A 19,393-nucleotide genomic window follows, 5' to 3' on the forward strand; every position below is an offset into this window, starting at 1 on the left:
CCTAATTTAATTTTTATTTTTTATTTTTTATTTTCACTTTATTTTTTTGTTGCAAATGAAAGAGATCATACATGTAGGTTAAAGGAAAAACATAAAATAAAAAATTATTACCCTCCCCTCTCTATTTATTAATTTATTAACTTCATTTGACTATAGCTTATGAATGAATGATTCTCCCTCCATCTCATCACTATCTCCCTATTTTTTTATTATTCTAACGTTTTTCTGTCAAAACTACAAAAAATATATTGTAGTAGTTCTTCTTTGAGTGTCCAGATTGGTTGTTCTTTTTTTAAACTTTATATGATATAATTTATATAATTTATATTGTAGTCCTCATAATTTTGGTTTTAGTCCTCATTTGTTACTAAATGAGGACCAAATTTTTAAACAGTGTTTAGTTTTCGATGACTAAAACGAACGTTTCGAAAAGAATGAGGACCAAATTGTACCTTACTTTGAAACAGGGACGAAAACCAGAAACGGCCAATAGTTTAGGGACTAAAAACATATTTAACCCTAAAATAAATTCATACAAAAAAATAATTAGCTCCCCTTACCTTCTTCTTTTGGATTGCTCAATACAACTCACAGTAGATGCCCTAACAGTACCCTCCACACAGAGCGGAACTTGACAGAACCTACAGATCACCAAATTGGTGATAGAACATAACTCTTAGAGCTCGAATAGACAGAGAATGGAAGGAAAAACGTACAAGACACGTGAACCCAACAAAGTTCCATGCCCTAGGTTCTAGAACAGTGAAAGAGAAAGGGAAAAGGGAACTTACCGGTCGGAACAGGAAATTGTTCGGTTCAAAATGAAGCTCTTGTCACCGCGATCGTTTATGCACCTTCAAATTAAAATTTAAACGGTTCAGTGTTTGGATCTTTTAGAGAAAAAGCAGAACAATTATTTAGAAAGAAGGGTTTCTGTTTAGAGAGAGAAAGGGAAAGACAAAAGTGAAGATTCTGACTTTTGGAGAATGACCTTAGCTAAGGTCAGGTTCCCTTAGTCTAGGCCTGACTGCCTCCAACTAGGGCGCAATAGCCCCTTTTTATTTTCAGGGCCTTACAATATTTTTTAAATGATTAATTTTATATATATACTATGGGATAATCTACGGTTATAACACGTCTAATAAATAAAATATTGAAATGTTTTTGAATTTGCTTCTACGTATAAAATTAACCTATAGATATAGTGAGGTTAATTATTTAATTTAATCAAAGGTTTAAAAATAACATTTAAAGAGCAAAATTTATAAATAAAATGGTTTTATATTTGAATAGTTATATGGAGTAATTATATTTATGTATATATGTAAATAATATATATTACTTAAATGAATTTTTTTATCACTCGTAATTAGAAAAATATAATTTGTGTATGCAGTTGTTAGTTTTATGGTATCGAATCCAACGTAGCAGAGTTTATGTATTTTATTTTACTAGACCTAATATAATAATTGAGTTGGATTAATTAATATTGGTAGTTGTTCGTTGGGCGGACCTTCTTCCAGAGTGACTCACTGGATGGAGAATAAATGACGTGAAGCGAGGAAACTGATAAAATATTTTCAACGGCATTTTTTTAATGGATGACACTAGATAAGATGGAGGGATGTCTGGTAATCATAAATTGTATTTTGAATTTTTTCTTCTATTTTTTAATAAAAGAATTTTTATTAAGAATAAAATTTTTATTTTTAAAACGCATAAGATATGTTTATATGATTGTTTAGTATTTAATACCTAACTTGTAAGGTCATAATTAGTGGTGTGATCCTACTAAGCCAGTGTTACAAAATGTCATTAAATATTTCATCTTATAAATAATTAGTTTATTATTTAATATATTTAACATGATTTTACTACTACATTTTAATAGTTGAGAATTAAAAAGATTATTGTTTCAGTCTATATTTTGTGGGACCGATGAACATACCTTGCCAACGTGTCTTCGTTGCTCCTGGCTGTCTGGGACGCTTGCTCTTCTCCAATTGTTGTTGTTCATACTCGCCAAAGGAGGGGAGGTACCTGCAAAGATACTCCGACGCTCAAGTCAGATGTGAATTATGTAGCCTCAGCTCTCAAAAGAGTGATTATGATACTGCTCTGAAATATTATTAAGGGACTCTAGAACATAAAGAGAACGTACTTGGACCTTTACCCTGTTACTGTATTTATAAGCAAAATAAAAGTAACCACCTTACCTACAAATGTGGTTAGTGGCTTTATAAATATCTTAAGATATTTTATGTAATATAATATCTAAGATATTTTATGTAATAAATATCTTACTGCATAACATGCCCCCCAAGTCCGAGTTAACGGTTCCGTTTTATGGACGTGGTAACTATAGGACTAATGAGTTTGAGGGGGGAGGCTGTATTTTCTGTGGTCTGAACGTTTCAAGCCAAGGATGACCGCGCGGTTGAGTTTAAAGGACCGAAAAGATGTGAGGACCTGGATGGCCGAGCGGTAGGGGCTGTATAGTCGAAGGTCATAGGAGCTGAATGCTTGAGGTCACGGACGTAGAGGTCGAGTGGCATGTGAGGCCGAATGACTGACGCCAAGCGGACGAACGTCATTGAGGCCGAATGGACAACATTAATGGTGTAGAACGGCCGACTGCTTTGAACGCTCGTACAAAGGTTGTCGAGCGGTTTGAAAGCAAAAGGAGGTCGAACGGTCGACTGCTTGAACGCTCGTACAGAGATTGTCGAGCGGTTGAAACCAAAAGGAGGCCGAACGGTCGACTGCTTGAACGCTCGTACACAGAGATTGTCGAGCGGTTGAAACCAAAGGGCGAACACCTTTGAGGCGGAACGGCCGACTGCTTTGAACGCTCGTACACATGGATGGTCGAGCGGTTGAAGCCAAAGGGCGAATACCTTTGAGGCCGAACAGTCGAATTCTTGAACACTTGAGGCCATGGATGGCCGAGCGGTTGAGGTCGAAGGATCGAAAACCTGCGAGGCCGAACGACCAAATGCTTGAACACTGGAAGCAATGGATGACCGAACTGTTGAGGTCGAAGGACCGAAAGCATGTGAGGCCAAACGACCAAATGCTGGAACGCTTGAGGTCATGGATGGCCAAGCGTGAGGCCGAAGGACCGAAAGCATGTGAGGCCAAACGGCCAAATGCTGGAACGCTTGAGGTCATGGATGGCCAAGCGTGAGGCCGAAGGACCGAGTACCTGCCAGGTTCCATAATAGGTAGACTGACTTTATGTTTGCGTGCGCTGGGTTTTTTGGGCGAACGTAACCTAGACTAAGGGATGGTCCCCTAGGTTTGATGTTCTGGGTGTTCTAGGGCGAACATCTACCAGAGGAAGTGTATATTTTTATTCGATGCGCCTGGGTGTTCTAGGACGAACATCTACCAAAGGAAGTGTATTCCTATACGCAATAAGCTAGGTGTTCTAGGACGAACATCTACCAGGTCTGGGAGTGTTTCTCCGGTTTTGAGTGCTTCAACATGATCGGTTCTCTGGCATCCGTCTTTTTATGCAAGATGTGATTATTGAACGGGTGTAACAACAGAACTTTTGCAATTATATTTCTCGTGTTTTCCGATAATGAATCATGTGACCTGCATAAAAGAACAATAGAAGATGTTGATGACGAACATATGAATTATCATCACTTGGGGAAGACGGTAGCTAAACAAGAGTTGAGGTGTCCGATGTCGATAACAGTGGCAAATTTTGAGAATTGTTATTTCCCAAATTTTGATGAGGCTTTTGACGAAATTATCTGTCCAAAGGGGAGCCTGATGTGGTCTCTATTAGTAAGAGAGTTGTTAAGCTTCTTTCCAAACAAGAGTAGATGACCCAGAAATATCAATTAGATGTCCAATCCATAGTTCACAAAAGTTTCCTCTCCAACGAGCTCTTTGGCGAAGTGAAGGATGCGTGCGGCAAGGATCCGGGTACTTCGTTGTCGCATTCGGCGGTCGTTGCGGAGCTCGTCCTGAGTGGCGACGAGGTCCGTTTTAGGGCCAAGCGGATGCCAGCGAGGCGCTGGTTGTGAGTGGTGAGGTTTTGGGCTCGCGATGGCGCTTGTCGACGCTTTTCTCGAGGGCACAGACCGCCGCAACGGATGAAACATGTACGAGGTGCCCATGGAGGAGGGCACACAATTACCAGATCGGTGGTCCCGTGGAGGTAGATCGTGGTGTTGTATCTTTGAGGCATTGTGATGGCTAAGGGGTCATCGGTGGGTGAGATTAGATTGAAGGAGGTTTTGATGAGCGTATTCTCCTAGCTGTACAAGAAGACACAGACGAGCCATCGAAGGTCAGGATGCTGGTGGCGGTGGCAGAAGGAAAGGAGAGGTCGCAGGCACCGCAGCGGGGGACCTCGTCAGGATCGCAGCGGAGAGCCGCACGGCCACCGCGAGGCTTGACTCGGAGGCAACTATGGAGGAGAGGTCGGAGGAGGACATAAAAGTCTTCGTAACAAAGGAGTTATCGTCTGTTCAGAGAGTCCTCCACTTGCTGACGCTGAGTTGTTGATGATGCTGGTGACTGAGCAGTGGTGATCGGAGTTTGGAATTGCCCTCGAAACCGTTAAGGTACCAGGACCCTTTTTCTTTTTCTTAGAATAATACCGAATTGGGCATCATGATGTGCCAGAGGGGTTGTCTTTCTTCTTCCTTGACTGTTCGGGTTAGTGTGGTTGGAGGGCGTGGTTAACAGCATCGACGAGGAAGATGGCGCTTGCGTCACATAAAGGTCCCCCTGGAGGGTGTCCGGTTGGAGCGAGTCGCAAAGGAGCTCTTAGAGATGGATCTGGATGATACCATACTAGGTCTTTGGTAACACTTGGAGGCCAGAACCTGCACAAATGGATAAAGGAGGTTGACCGTGATAACATGGATGAGCACCGCTCGGTATACATTGGATAAGAGTAGAGATACGCAATTGAAACTCGCACGATAACTAATTGGCTTCATGGTGAAGAGGAGGAAGAAGACAATATATTAAATAAACTGTACTGATAACGATTCGCACGAAGAATCATGACTTCTGGATCAAATAATTCAAATGTAACTGAGAAGAACTCATTATATATCAACACGATATAAATTGAAAAAAGTGTTATCATCATAATAATATCGCGTCCATCGAAAACCATTTTCGCTGTCTCCAAATTTCTGATTTTAATTTTTTCTCTGGTTACGAGAAACAAAGCTACGAGAAATAGGCATATGTCATGCCCCCAGTCACCAATCATGGAAACATGATAATTGTGTAGACAATGGGATTTGCTCCCTGCTACTTGAGAGCTCCATAGGTGTTTACAATTTTTTGAAAAGCAATCGTGAATTTGTTTGTGCAGAAGTAGGTAGGTGGTGATCCCTTTGTCTAAATGACCTTATGAAGGTTGTTCGAGAAACATGTTTCCCCTGATAGCACGAAATAGAATTCTTTCGAAAGGAACTGATTTTCTCCTTGAAACAAGTCCACTGATAAAGTTCCGCCTATTCTGCTTTGTTAACGCCTCTTCTTGGGCCAACCCTGGAATCAAAAGAATCAAAAATTGATAAAAAATATTAGCATCGAAAGATGGAACTTGGACAAACCCTGAAACTTTTGCTGTCTCCAAGCGATTTCGTTTTTGTGATCCTCTTCTAAAGTGAGGCTTGCGGATCTGTTTTACCGATCTCTGATTGAGAGACGATGGCTTCTGTTATTATTAACAGCAGTGTGGGCTTTGCCTTTCTCCATGGCAGCTTTAATGGCACCGGAGAGATCAAAGACGCTGTTTCAGTTTATGCTAAAGGAAAAAGCATCCTGATTTAGAGATGGTTGCTTCCATAGACTTAATAATGACTTGGATGACAATATCTCGCCATGTAAAACAATATTTTGAAGACCCTTTTCCAGCCTTTCTTTGATGAAGGACCTGCAAACTAAGCTGATGAAAATCTGCTTCGCATTGTTATTGAACTGAGGCAGGACTCCCGCCCATTGTGAATTGCACCGATAGTTATATATTATATTATATAACTATTAAATAACATAAATGCTTCAGTTACAATATATTTTGATTTGCACCGATATTAGTTACATATTATATTATATATAACATATAATACATGATAAATAAAAGTCGTTATTGAAAGAGAAAATTTACATTCTTTCAGGCCACTCTCAAATAAAAATTGTAACAATATATAATATTTACTATGTTACATGCCGTATCGGTATATATATATATATATAAAATAATTGTTGCAACTGTCAATTAGATATTTAAATTTTTCCGTCGTTTGTTGTTGTAGAACTAATACTATAAGGAATACATATTTTTATGTATTTTATTTTCATATAAAATATTCATATTTCAAAAATACTTATCTTGATGATATTTTAAGTAGAGATGATGATCCAAAGTGTTGCTTTTGCTTTGCTGAAAGTTCCTAGTGTTGATTTGAAGTAGCAATGTCGAGATCGAACGTTCGTCTTGGTTCCTTGCGGTTTCAGCGGGATGCCGCTCGGCCCCACGGTGGGCGCCAAAATGTTTCAGTCTATATTTTGTGGGACCGATGAACATACCTTGCCAACGTGTCTTCGTTGCTCCTGGCTGTCTGGGACGCTTGCTCTTCTCCAATTGTTGTTGTTCATACTCGCCAAAGGAGGGGAGGTACCTGCAAAGATACTCCGACGCTCAAGTCAGATGTGAATTATGTAGCCTCAGCTCTCAAAAGAGTGATTATGATACTGCTATGAAATATTATTCAGGGACTCTAGAACATAAAGAGAACGTACCTGGACCTTTACCCTGTTACTGTATTTATAAGCAAAATAAAAATAACCACCTTACCTACAAATGTGGTTAGTGGCTTTATAAATATCTTAAGATATTTTATGTAATATAATATCTAAGATATTTTATGTAATAAATATCTTACTGCATAACAATTATATTTTAAAAATATAACATAAAACTGTGAATATGTAAGCGATTTACTTATTTCAATTTAGTAAGAAGAGCTACTCATTCTATTTATAAGATTTTAAATTTAATTTAATTTAATATGTTTAAATTGAATGGACGAGTTCTCTTAGTAATTTTTTATAAGGTTTTTATCTGTTATCATATATTTAATATTTAATTCAGTTTTTATATTTAAATTTTTTATTGTTATAATTTTTTTTAATAGGATATATGATTTTTGTCCAAAATATAGTTAAATTTAATTTACATATAATAAAAATAAATAAATTATGAAATTTGTGTTATTTTATGTAAAATTTGTTTTACTTTATGTAAATTTTTTAAAAAGTATTATTTATTTTATAAAATTGAATTAAATAGACAAATTAAGTTAAAAGATATAAAATATATGAATTATTTAGTTTAAATTTCATGTTAACACTAACCTTTTTATTGTTACATAATTAAATTTATAAATGAGTAAAAAAGAAAAATACATTTTTTTCAAATATTGAAATTTAAAAATTATCATAAGAACTTTCCATGTACATTTCTAATCTTTTGTTTTTGTTTTTATTTTAAAGGGCCATTTAGTTATTGTAGGCAATAGTGAACTTGATTGTCAAATAAGATAAAATAGTTGGGAAACATTTTAATATATTTTTTTTTAAAATTGAAGTTTAAAATATGTTTTTTTAATTTAAATTAAAAAATTAATTTCAATATTTAGGTGGAGTGATTTGAAACATACATTCTAAAATTTATTTTAATATGGATATATAAATTATAATTAAACTTAATTACTAATTTGATCATATTTTAAACATAGATAAAATTTCTATTTAAAAAAGTAAAAGTAGATATTGAATTAAACACCATAGATACTTACATTGTCATTTGATATTAACACTGAAATTATATGTAGTACTAATATTGTTATATAGTACAACTCTAATCCTAATTCATGAAAGAAACCTCAAAAATTTTAAAATAAAATAAAATAAAAAATACTACGAACTTTAAAAATTTAAAATTAAAATAAAATAAAAGATACCACGAATGATGCTAACGTTGTATATACAAATTTAACGAAAAAGACTAAATCTAACGCAAAATGAGATTTAATAGAAAAATAAAAACAAAAAAATGGAATCAAAACAATAAAAAATGTAAGGGTCTAATTACAATTTTCAAACCAATTAGAGAAAAAAAAAAAATTTAACCTTAAACCAAGTTTTATACACTCCTTAGTTTCAGGACCTTTTCTCTTAATCGTTGCTGGTAATCCTTTTCATGACTAATCTTATTATTTCCTTTCTAATTTCATTTTATGCATGTCTGAAAGGACAGAAAAGTTCCTCCATTAATATTAATTTTATCTTGATTTAAATTAAATCGCTTCTCAAATATGATAAATGTTTTCAGAAAATAAAAATAGTTAACTGCAAAACAAACGTAATATTACCCATGGGATGAATTAAGGTAAGAAAAAACGTGAGCAATGAATGTTAAAATTCACTAAAATTAATGAACATTCAAGTTAATTTCAAAATTATTAATATTGAACAAAGACTCTCATTAGTGGGAATTAAATAATGTTGTATTATGCTAATGATGGGCAATTAGTGCACACTTCACTAGTTATCGCCTTAATGGTAATGACTTGCAACAAATGATATTTAATTGAGCGATGTTAAGTAATCTTTTTCTTTAAAATAATCTTTATATTACGTCAGTAAGAAATATGAAACGAAATAAACACTTTTAACATTTTAAAAATAAAAAATAAAAAATATTTAATACTTTATAGTTTTTAAGAGGACAGACAAGAACGAGCAGCTCTACTCTTTCAAAACAAGTAAAATTTAATTATTTATTTCATTTTTATCGATATACAAATTTTATCCTTAACACTTTAAAATTTCTTTGATTCCTACCTATTTTTGTTCCTCTGTCGTACCTATTGTCCTATTTCTTTTTCACTTTATCAACACTTGGATTTTCATTTTTTGTTTTAAATGAATTATTTACTTTAGAGAACAATATCCAAAAAGATAATCGAAAATATTTTTTAATAGAAGGAACTAAGCTCCTTTTACGGAGTGAAGTTGCAGGTTTTTGAACCCATCTTCAGTTGCACATGTTCTGCATTATCGCCAGTTGTTTCCGCATCAGGGGAGGCTTATCACATTAGAAAACAATTTATTTACTTCCCACTAATCAAAAACATTGAACACTGTGTCCCTCATCGATTGGAAGTTGTAAGAGCCTTCTCAAATCACAGCTTGGGATGTGAAAACTATAGTACACACACAAAATCATTGACATTGTTCATCGAACCCACTTTACACCTGACAATAGTTGCATACAAAGCACAAGAGCTATAGTACGCGTTAATCAATCAATCCTCGTTCGTGTTCAACCAAGCACATCCTCAAAATTTGTCAGCTTCTGGGTTTGGTTACAACACTTTCCTGTCACTTATGTCTTTTTTGGTTTTATGATAATAGTATCTAAGCATATTCCAACCTGAAGTGATTGGAAAAAAATGTTGTCCATGAGATCAACACTATCAAGATATACATTACAGCAATAAATGCAGGAATGTCGGACAATAAAGATTTGAAGGGATATGCTCCTGCAGTTTTTTTATGGAAATTCTGAAATCCTGCTTTTTTTTTTGTTGCGTCAGAAGAAGAAGATAAATAAAACAGAAAAGTTGTTGAAAATCATGAGGTGTGAACATTTGATAGGAAAACGGAGAGTCTGATGGAATAGAAGAACTATGACCAGACATCTATGTCACTTTATTAAACAGGTTTGATAATTAAGAATAAAAAGGTGGATCTTTTCTGTAATATCATCGTCCTTAACAAACTTGGGAAAATCTAATTTAAAATCGTGCTGCCCGTCTATTTTTTGTTTTAACTATCACATTCAAAAGTTAAAGCGGTTTCTTTAATAATGCAGCACTTAAAGTAATTGAGATGTTTACATGTTCTGAAAAAAAAATGAATGAATAGATTACTGAAAAGAACAGAAGAAAAGAGTGAAAATTGATAATGAAGTATTTGACCTGGTAACGATCTTAGCTATTGGAAATAGAGCTTGGGAATTATGAGTTTGAAACTTAGAAGACAGAGTACTCTGCATATTGAATTATGTGAAAACACAATGATAGACAGAACCCACAAGCACAGGAGTGGCTTAGTTGGCAATAAGGTCACAAGTGGGTGGACTTTACCTGTAGTGGCGGATTTAAGAACATACTGGAAGTGGCGCCAAGAGAAGAGAGTCTTACAAAAGACGGAGAACCCACATAATAGGAAACAAAATTAAAAAAAAAAACAAAAATGAAAATAAAGTCGTTAGTAAGAGAATAAAAAATAAAAAATTCCATACTGGGATATGCAAATCGTGAATCATGATATGCCATGATATGAAAATGGACATGGATATGCTATGAAGTGGTTGGGATTGCGTGATAAAAGTAATGAACAAGATTGATAGAAAGAATACCTAAATTAATGAGTGATAAATAAACTTTGTATAAGAAAGAATAATACTATTTTAATTCAAAATATTAAAAGATGATAAACTAATGAGTTCCTTTTATGTTGTTCATTATTCTAAATATTAGGCTTTCAATCTACTCTTTAAATAGACACTGTTGTGAAAAATTCAAACATATCAATAAATAAAAATAAAAGTAGTAAATAATATATGAGAAAAACAAAATTTATAAACATTAGCCAGGTCTTGTATATATAAGAAGAATTTAAACCTAATCTCTCAGGCTTCAGTAAAAACAATTTAAAGAGTTGTTAGTTGTTAAAAGTCTTGCATTTTTGGTGATCCCACATCGTTTAGAAGTTCTTTTAGTGGTAGATCCACGAAGAGATTGCGTGTTTGATTGGCCACTCTGGAAATGATACAGTGGATTGCGATTTTTCCATGTTGCATGTTGGTGTAATGGTTGGACGGCAACAGCAGAATTATCTTGGTGGTGCCTGTTGGTACGTGTGGCAGTGGCTTGCACGTGAGTGAAACATCGGTCACATGGATTTTGTGTAGTATGGGAAATGGCTATGGGTGATGTTCATTCTTTAGCTAAGGTCGATGTTCCGCATGCAACGGTTTTAGAGATAGGAATGATTCTTTCTTTGTCAACTTTGAGGACCCACCCAGTTATCAATTATTTGAGTCAACACTCATTTTGAAATTGTTTAACTCATTGTGTATTTGAATACACCAAGCTACACGGCTTTGCGTATTATAGAAAATAATAAATTCTCTCTCTTCCTCAATCCCCAGTATTATGATTGAGACAGAGAAAATCAGATGATAATCAAATGATAATTTTCCAACCCCCGTGGCACCAAGCAAACAAAGTGGTTGTTAGAAGAGTTAAAGTTCATTAACCAAAGCAACATATTCATCATGGGTGGGTAAGACAACATAACAACTGACGGCAAAACTCATTTCCTCTAAATATTTCTATCAGAACTCATTTTTGTTGGCAAAGATAATTTAGACCAAATACATGAATGAACACGTGTAACAGTTTTATGAGAACACTGTGTTTAGCAGAAAACAAGGGCTGGTCATGATAATGAATATGAATTGTTTTGATGTACCCAAGGTGTAGTCCAGCGCAACTAGGGTGGATGTTGTTTATTTTAGTGAATTTGGAGGTGAGTGGAAATGAATTTGGAAATAAAATTTGTAAAAGTTAGTTTAAGATTTTATTGATGTGACAGATAAAAAAATGGTTTAATTGATGGAAATTGAACAAAATGCTACAAGGAAACCCAATACCATCACGCTGGAACTGAATACACCGTCAAACGTCAAACCAAATGCACATGGAACCAAATACGGTGCTTGGGAACCGAATAAGAATAAGTGGGAACCAAATACAAGTTCCATCTAAATTCTTCCCACCCGTGGAACCGAATAGGGTGGAAGGAAATCGAATACACCTCCAAAATATTTCATTTCAACCACAGTTCTTCATCTTCTTTAGCTTCAAACTCGTCTTCATCTTCAACTATCATCTTCATATGACCATCAACATCATCTACCATGCAACTTTCACCACCTACCATGCAACTTTCACCACGCGAAGGAATTAGTTATGTCATAATTAGAATTGATTATGTATGTAAGTTTTAGGACTCAAGCTGGAATTATATAATAGACAAAGAATAAATAAGACATTATATAGTCAATTCCTCCAAATCTTTGCACTCGGATGATAAAAAATTTATAAATCTTTCAAATCCGCACCTTTTCTTCTTCGCATTTCATCTAAAGTGAACATAAAAAAACATCACGTTTCTTTTATTTTCAAATATCCATAAACAATGCTTTCTGCAAAGCCTAAATATTTGGAGTGAACCTAAATCTCACTTCTTTCAACTTTCATATATTCTTTTATGCGTATCTTTCACCGTGAAAAATTATATATCTTTTTTTAACAATAACGTCAATTTAAATTCAAAACACTTTACGATCATTAAAGTTTATTTAGAGTGATATTAATTAACTCACCTATCACGTATCAAGTCCTACGGTATTTAATGTGAGAAAACATTTTAAAAATAAAAAATATATTATACAAGTCTATCTTTTTCCTATCTTATTATTTTTTTCTTTCTAGATTTAGTTCGATATTTCATTTTCTAAAGGGACACAGAAAGTCTCATAGATTATGTTTAAAAAAACATGTTGAAAAAATAATTGAAAGTTGGATGGTAGTTAGAAACCATTAATTTAACTTAATTAAATACTAAATTATAAGTGCTTGACAAAATTATCCATTAAAATATAAAAATAATGAAATTAAACATGTTAAAATTATATTTCATTGATAAAATCTATTTTTACTATAGGTTTAGTATGTGAACTGGGGATAATCCAATTATTTACGAGGTCGAGAAGGATGTATATATACTCGTAAAAAGGTTGACACCCATATTTTATTATTCTTTTGGTAAAAAAAACTTAAAAATAATAAATAATAAATAAAATTACACAAGAGTGTTTGGTAAAACGAGTGGTTTGTATATCACCACCCATATATCAGAGGGTAAGCAAATACACCCGTTTGAAATAAAATGTTGGGATCTTTTAAGAAAAATTATTTTAGGTAGATTTGATCAATGAGTTATCAACATATTTATATAAAAAAATATTATACTCTTTTTTTCAAATGGAATTAATTTTTAGTTATGAGTATTTTATTTATATTATCCCTTATTATGATCAACCAACAGTTTTGATTTTTTTTTTGTTGCTTTATTTTAATGGGTACTGGATAAATTTAGTATTAATGAGTCATAACTAATAGAATGAGTCTGTGAATTCAAAATAATTTAAGAATTTACTTAAAAGATTCCTTATTTGACTCTTAAGAAAAACTGTACACGTAGATGTATAGGATTTTATTTTTGTTTTGCATTTTATGTGAATTTTAATGTTTATCATGATAGTTAATGATTATTTTTTAAAAGATGCATTATTCTCACTACTCAGATCTGAGATCCGTCACTGTTCAAAGGGATAAATTACTATATATAGAGATCTGAAATTAATCCAGGCATTTCAGAATTTTTTCCAAATAAAACACTGCAACTTCACAAGTCCTAACCCTGAAATGTTAAAACAAAAGAAGGAGTTGGTGGGGTGCAGGAGAAAAAGAACTTGAGACAGTGAATATGCTTGTCAATTTACAACTTCATTCTCCCAGCATTAATTCCACAAACGTTTATCATTCATAGTAGTAATGTGCGTCCAGATATCACCTCCTTTTCCTGTAGAAAAATTGACGGTTGGTAAGATCTGCTGTTTATAGTTAAAGTCACAATGATTAATGCTAATTAAACACATAAATTCATCATAAGCTTTTATATTCAATTCAAAACAAGAGCCCTTGACATCTTGCGGCCATCTGCATATTCTGTCCATATCTTCCTACACACAAAAACCAAAGACAGAGAAAGATCCTTTTCAAATGTGGGGTACCAAAACCACTTCAAAGAGTTGGCCAAGGTGGAGTGGCTCACAGCCTTCATAAACTCAAATCAATGTATTGTACCATAAAAAAAAAAAGATATTGAAATATTATTATATGGTTGCATGTTCTAGATTCCACATGTTGTTCCCCCAATTCTTCCTGGTCAATCAACATTGTTACCTTCATATTTACCTCATAACATTCTTAATAAATATCTTATCAGAAAATAATTTCGGTGTAGCTAGCCTTAAACCTTCCACTAATTGCCTCAAACCTAATCCTTCTTAACTTTATGAAAAAAACCAAGCAATGATCTGTCTCAAATGAATAGTGGACGAACGTCGCTTTTAGATTCTCATTGGTATTTGCCGAGTCCACCTTGCCTATAAATGGGGAACCTCTCACCACAAACCTACTTGTGAGTTGAGTTCAGGTTTAGAAGAGCAAAGCTTCCCACCCTTCTACTACCACTTTAAGTCTTTTCTAGTTTCTTCCTATAAGCTTCAGAAAAAATGGTCAGTGGTCTTTGAGATCTGTTGCCTGCGTGTAACTTGAAATGCTATATATGTTTTTTTAAAAATATTTTGATTTTATTTCAGGAGGAAAAAATGAGTTTGATTGTTGCTGGAGCTGTGGATTATAAAGGCTTCCCTGCAGATAGATCCAAAACTGGGGGTTGGATTCCTGCAGCTCTTATTTTAGGTTTGTAGAGATAGCCTTATCTCCACCACTCCTCTTCATATCATGTAGGTGATAATTATGGAACTCAATTTTTGGAATATGTGATGATTATGCTCATGTTTTCAAAGTTTTGTTTTGTTTTATTTTTATCCTTTCGTCACAAGTTGCAAATTAGCATATAAGTTAATAGGGTGATTCATCAATCGGGTATACATTGAAAAGTTTATTTAACATAATTTATAATTAGTTTTAACTTGACAGGATTTAAATATTTAAAATATTATCTTCGCTTTTTTTTTTCTTCGTTTCATTACACATCATTTTCATTTGTTACATCCATCACTTTCTCTGTTTTTAATTTATTTTCTCTCCACCCTCCCAACAAAAATGGGATTATACTCTAAGCATTTTCCTTGTCTTTATGTCTGACCCACTGTTCTTTCACGTTTATTCAACAAAAAGATTCTTATTTACAGAAATCTTTCAGCATATACAAATTTCAAATATACGTCCCAAAAAGTTATGTAGATATTTTGTTATCCGGTTTTAATATTCACAAAACATTTCCCCTAAAAGATTAAGACATTATAAGTAAAGTCTTTTGAATGGGTGATATTGTTTCCAATTCCAACACGCTTCCTCGTAGCAACAGTGACTTGAAGGAGATAAGGCTCCTAAAGTTTTATGGTGTTACCATAGCATAAATGGTTTTACAGATTAACCTTCAGTAATCCTCGAATTTTTATATCTCATGCTTTTAGGGGTAATGATTGCATATGGGGAAGGAGACAAACCAATTGGAATAAAGCCTTGCATAGCTGTGATTGAGAATTATATTTATATATATATATATATATGTCACCTTCTGTTTGGCCTCTGAGGAAAAAAAACATATTATTTTATACCATCTTTATGATGGGAATGAATCCATCAATATTCCTCCTTTTCACTCTACTTTCTAAAAGTTGACCATACTTTATTCATTCAGTTTCGGCTTTCACAATAGATTAGGTGTCACTTTTCAGTTACAGCCTCTACTTACGAACACAACTATTTTACTTATTTTATGACATATGCTTTAAACGCTTGCTTCTCTGCAACCTTTTTCAGACCCTTTTCAGATTAAGCCAATAATAACTTCCACATAATAAATGATTAAGTTACAGCAGTAGAAGTTAATTCTAAATATTCTTTCAGGGATTGAAATCGTGGAGAGGCTCTCCACCATGGGAATTGCAGTGAACTTGGTAACTTACATGATCTCAGTCATGCATCTGCCAAGCTCAACTGCAGCCAATACTGTGACTGACTTCATGGGGACATCATTTCTCTTGTGTTTGCTGGGAGGTTTTCTGGCAGATTCCTTCCTTGGCAGATACAAGACAATTGGAATCTTCGCTTCGATACAGACACTGGTTAGTTACATTAATTACTAGTGACTATGTCTGTCATAAAAGTCAAATATTAATGATACATGTACACTCATTTATACGAAGTGGAAAGCTTTGGCTTTATGTATATGTTCTCCCTAGTTTAACTTTGAGGGAATGGTTATTTCAGGGAACAGCTACGTTAGCAATCTCAACAAAATTGCCACAGCTACGTCCACCATCTTGTCATGCTAACAGTGACAGTTGCAAACAAGCCAACGGATTCCAAATGGGAATCTTATACTTGTCACTGTACCTTATAGCACTAGGAACTGGTGGCCTAAAATCTAGTGTTTCAGGATTTGGCTCTGACCAATTTGACGAGAAAGATGAGAAGGAGAAATCCCAAATGGCATATTTCTTCAACAGGTTTTTCTTCTTCATTAGTTTTGGAACTCTGGCAGCCGTCACAGTACTCGTCTACTTGCAAGATGAAGTGAGTCGTAGTGTGGCGTATGGAATATGTTCTGTTTCTATGGTCGTAGCCCTTATGGTTTTCATGTCAGGAACTAAAAGATACAGATACAAAGAGAGTTTGGGAAGCCCCATTGTCCACATTTTCCAAGTTATTGTTGCATCAATAAAGAAAAGGAAGATGCAACTCCCATACGATGTTGGTTCTTTGTATGAAGACACTCCTGAAGCCTCAAGAATAGAGCACACCGACCAGTTCCGGTAATTAAGCTTAGTATCTTTGCCTACCCTTGTGGGAGCTAGCCAATTCTTTATAGGCCTTTAATTAACTTGTGAGGTCTAAATAATTTCCTTATGCTCTTCTTTCTTTGATGTTTTTAATTATGTAGTTTCTTGGAGAAAGCAGCCATTGTGACAGAAGGTGACTTTGAGACAAATGCATCTGGTTCTGCACCAAACCCATGGAAATTATGCTCGCTAACAAGGGTAGAGGAGGTGAAAATGATGGTGAGACTTTTGCCAGTGTGGGCAACAACCATCATATTTTGGACCACTTACGCACAGATGATAACCTTTTCAGTTGAGCAAGCCTCCACCATGGAAAGAAATATGGGGAGTTTCCAAATCCCTGCGGGCTCTCTCACAGTGTTTTTTGTGGCTGCAATACTAATCACTCTAGCTGTTTATGACCGAATCATCATGCCCCTTTGGAAAAAGTGGAGAGGCAAACCAGGTATACAAGACGGGATACACATTATTAGATTCAGTTACTTAAAAAGTACTACATTAAATCCAAGGCCATGCCCTAAGTAAACCTTCTCCCCAGATTCCTTAATTATTGAAATTATAAAATAATGATGGTATTATAACATAATATGGAATTCTGTTGTCATGTTATATAAATTGCACTAGCAGAAAGGTGCATGTGAAGCCCATGTACACATAACATGCACGTTGGTTTCCATGTTTCACAAAATTAAATGCGTATATAGTATAAAGTCAACTGAATAGCAAACTTGAAACAACTGAAAATATTGTTTTCTTCCATTTGTCCCAGGTTTCACCGACCTACAAAGGATTGCGATTGGACTCGTATTTTCCGTTTTTGGAATGGCGGTTGCTTCTGTGTGCGAGAGGAAACGGTTATCAGTGGCAAAAAGTGTAGGTGGGAACCATGCAACACTTCCTATAAGCGTTTTCGTTCTGATCCCACAGTTCTTCTTGGTGGGTTCTGGTGAAGCATTCATATACACGGGCCAGCTTGATTTCTTCATAACACGGTCTCCCAAAGGAATGAAAACCATGAGCACGGGTCTCTTTCTCACAACTTTATCTCTCGGTTTCTTCGTGAGCAGTTTCCTTGTGTCAGTTGTGAAGAAAGTTACTGGGACAAGAGATGGTCAGGGGTGGCTTGCAGACAACATAAACGAGGGCAGGCTTGACTTGTTCTATGGACTGCTCACTATACTCAGTTTCATTAATTTTGTAGCATTTGCAGTTTGTGCAGTTTGGTTCAAGCCTAAGAAACCTAAACAAGCAGGTATGCAAATGGGAGCAATTAATGCTGAGGAAAAGTGCTGAAGACTAGCGTTTAGGATTTCGTATTATAGGCATTGTTGTTATCATGGTTTTGTGGAATTGTAGATACCCTGTTATATGCATGCATCCGAAGAATGGGGATTTTGGGTTTTTCATCGTCACACTATACAAATAATAATGTTTGTGTTGGGTTCTAAGTATGTATAAGCACGTAACATAGTTTCTGCTCTTTCAACTCCTTGTTACACATTTTATGGCTTGGTTGTCAATAGTAATATTATTGGTTGTCCTTTTTTGGCTATATATAATTTAATTGAAATTAAGGATGTGAAACAAATTTCCTCGCATCTGTGTGTGTGAGAGAGATGTCTACGTAATTTAATAATTAATTATAGAAAAATAATGTTTTGTCACCCCTGAAAAATATACTCTCACTTGACAACTAATAATACGTAGAATTTAAGGTTAAAAAATAAAATAAATATAATTAAATATTATTATTTTGAATTGTTAGATGTATATATATATATTTTATTCGGTAGTGTAAACATATCACTACTCTTAATTATATATATTATCATATACAATTGCTCATGGGAAAGAGGTTTTACTACCCACACTGCTTGATAAAATCAGTTTTAAAAAATATATATATAAATAGAAATTGAAACAAGTTCCTATAAACGTTGGAAGTCTTACGTCGACTAGAGATAAGACCAAATTATAATATATAAGTGGGTGCAAACCTCACCTTACAAACCAATTTTGTGGGGTTGATAGTTGGACTTTAAAGTTCACTTCTTAACATGTTCAGAACCATGGTTAGAGTATTTCGTAAATGAGGATAGTGTCGTCGGTTTCACACTTATTAGTTAAGGATTTTTCTTTTATTAATATTTCTTTCACATATTTTTCTTAGACATTTTAATCATCTTTTGTTCGAAAAATAATTTATATACAAAAACTAATTTTGTAGAAATAATACTTAAATCTCATTTTTTTTAACTATGCAACTAGAGACTTTGTATCTGTAGTATTATTATCATGAACGTAGCTTTTAAGTACTCTTTTAAAAGTAGATGTGTCATTTGACAACTCTATTTTTAATCAGTTATGTCATTGAGTTAGATTATTTAGGTGGAAGAGTTCAATGGTTCATGTTATGTCATTGACATTATGTTCAAAATGAATGATGTTAAGTTATCGATACTCATTAATATTTTTGTTCATATTTATTATTCGCATAATATAAGTTAGAATCATAAGATATATTGTTTCAATAATGTTTGAATGATTATGTTATCATAGTTTCATGTAATAATATTAGCTAGAATGGGTTATTACCTTATAACTCCATGT

General features: G+C 34.1%; 1 protein-coding gene across 1 annotated transcript; it reads left to right on the plus strand.

Annotated features, from left to right (window-relative positions):
• Positions 1 to 14,330: 14,330 nt before the first annotated feature.
• LOC124846300 (Major facilitator superfamily protein) lies at positions 14,331 to 18,323 on the plus strand. The gene is made up of 6 exons (XM_088105162.1): positions 14,331 to 14,485; positions 14,570 to 14,672; positions 15,849 to 16,066; positions 16,212 to 16,756; positions 16,885 to 17,228; positions 17,553 to 18,323. Exons 1-6 carry the CDS (start codon positions 14,483 to 14,485, stop codon positions 18,074 to 18,076), a joined length of 1,737 nt encoding a protein of 578 aa, XP_087961288.1. The 5' UTR covers positions 14,331 to 14,482; the 3' UTR covers positions 18,077 to 18,323.
• The last annotated feature ends 1,070 nt before the right edge of the window (positions 18,324 to 19,393 follow it).

Source organism: Vigna umbellata, chromosome 1, assembly GCF_029865625.1.
Source record: "Vigna umbellata cultivar VRB3 chromosome 1, Vumbellata_1.0, whole genome shotgun sequence".
NCBI classification, from domain to species: Eukaryota; Viridiplantae; Streptophyta; class Magnoliopsida; order Fabales; family Fabaceae; genus Vigna; species Vigna umbellata.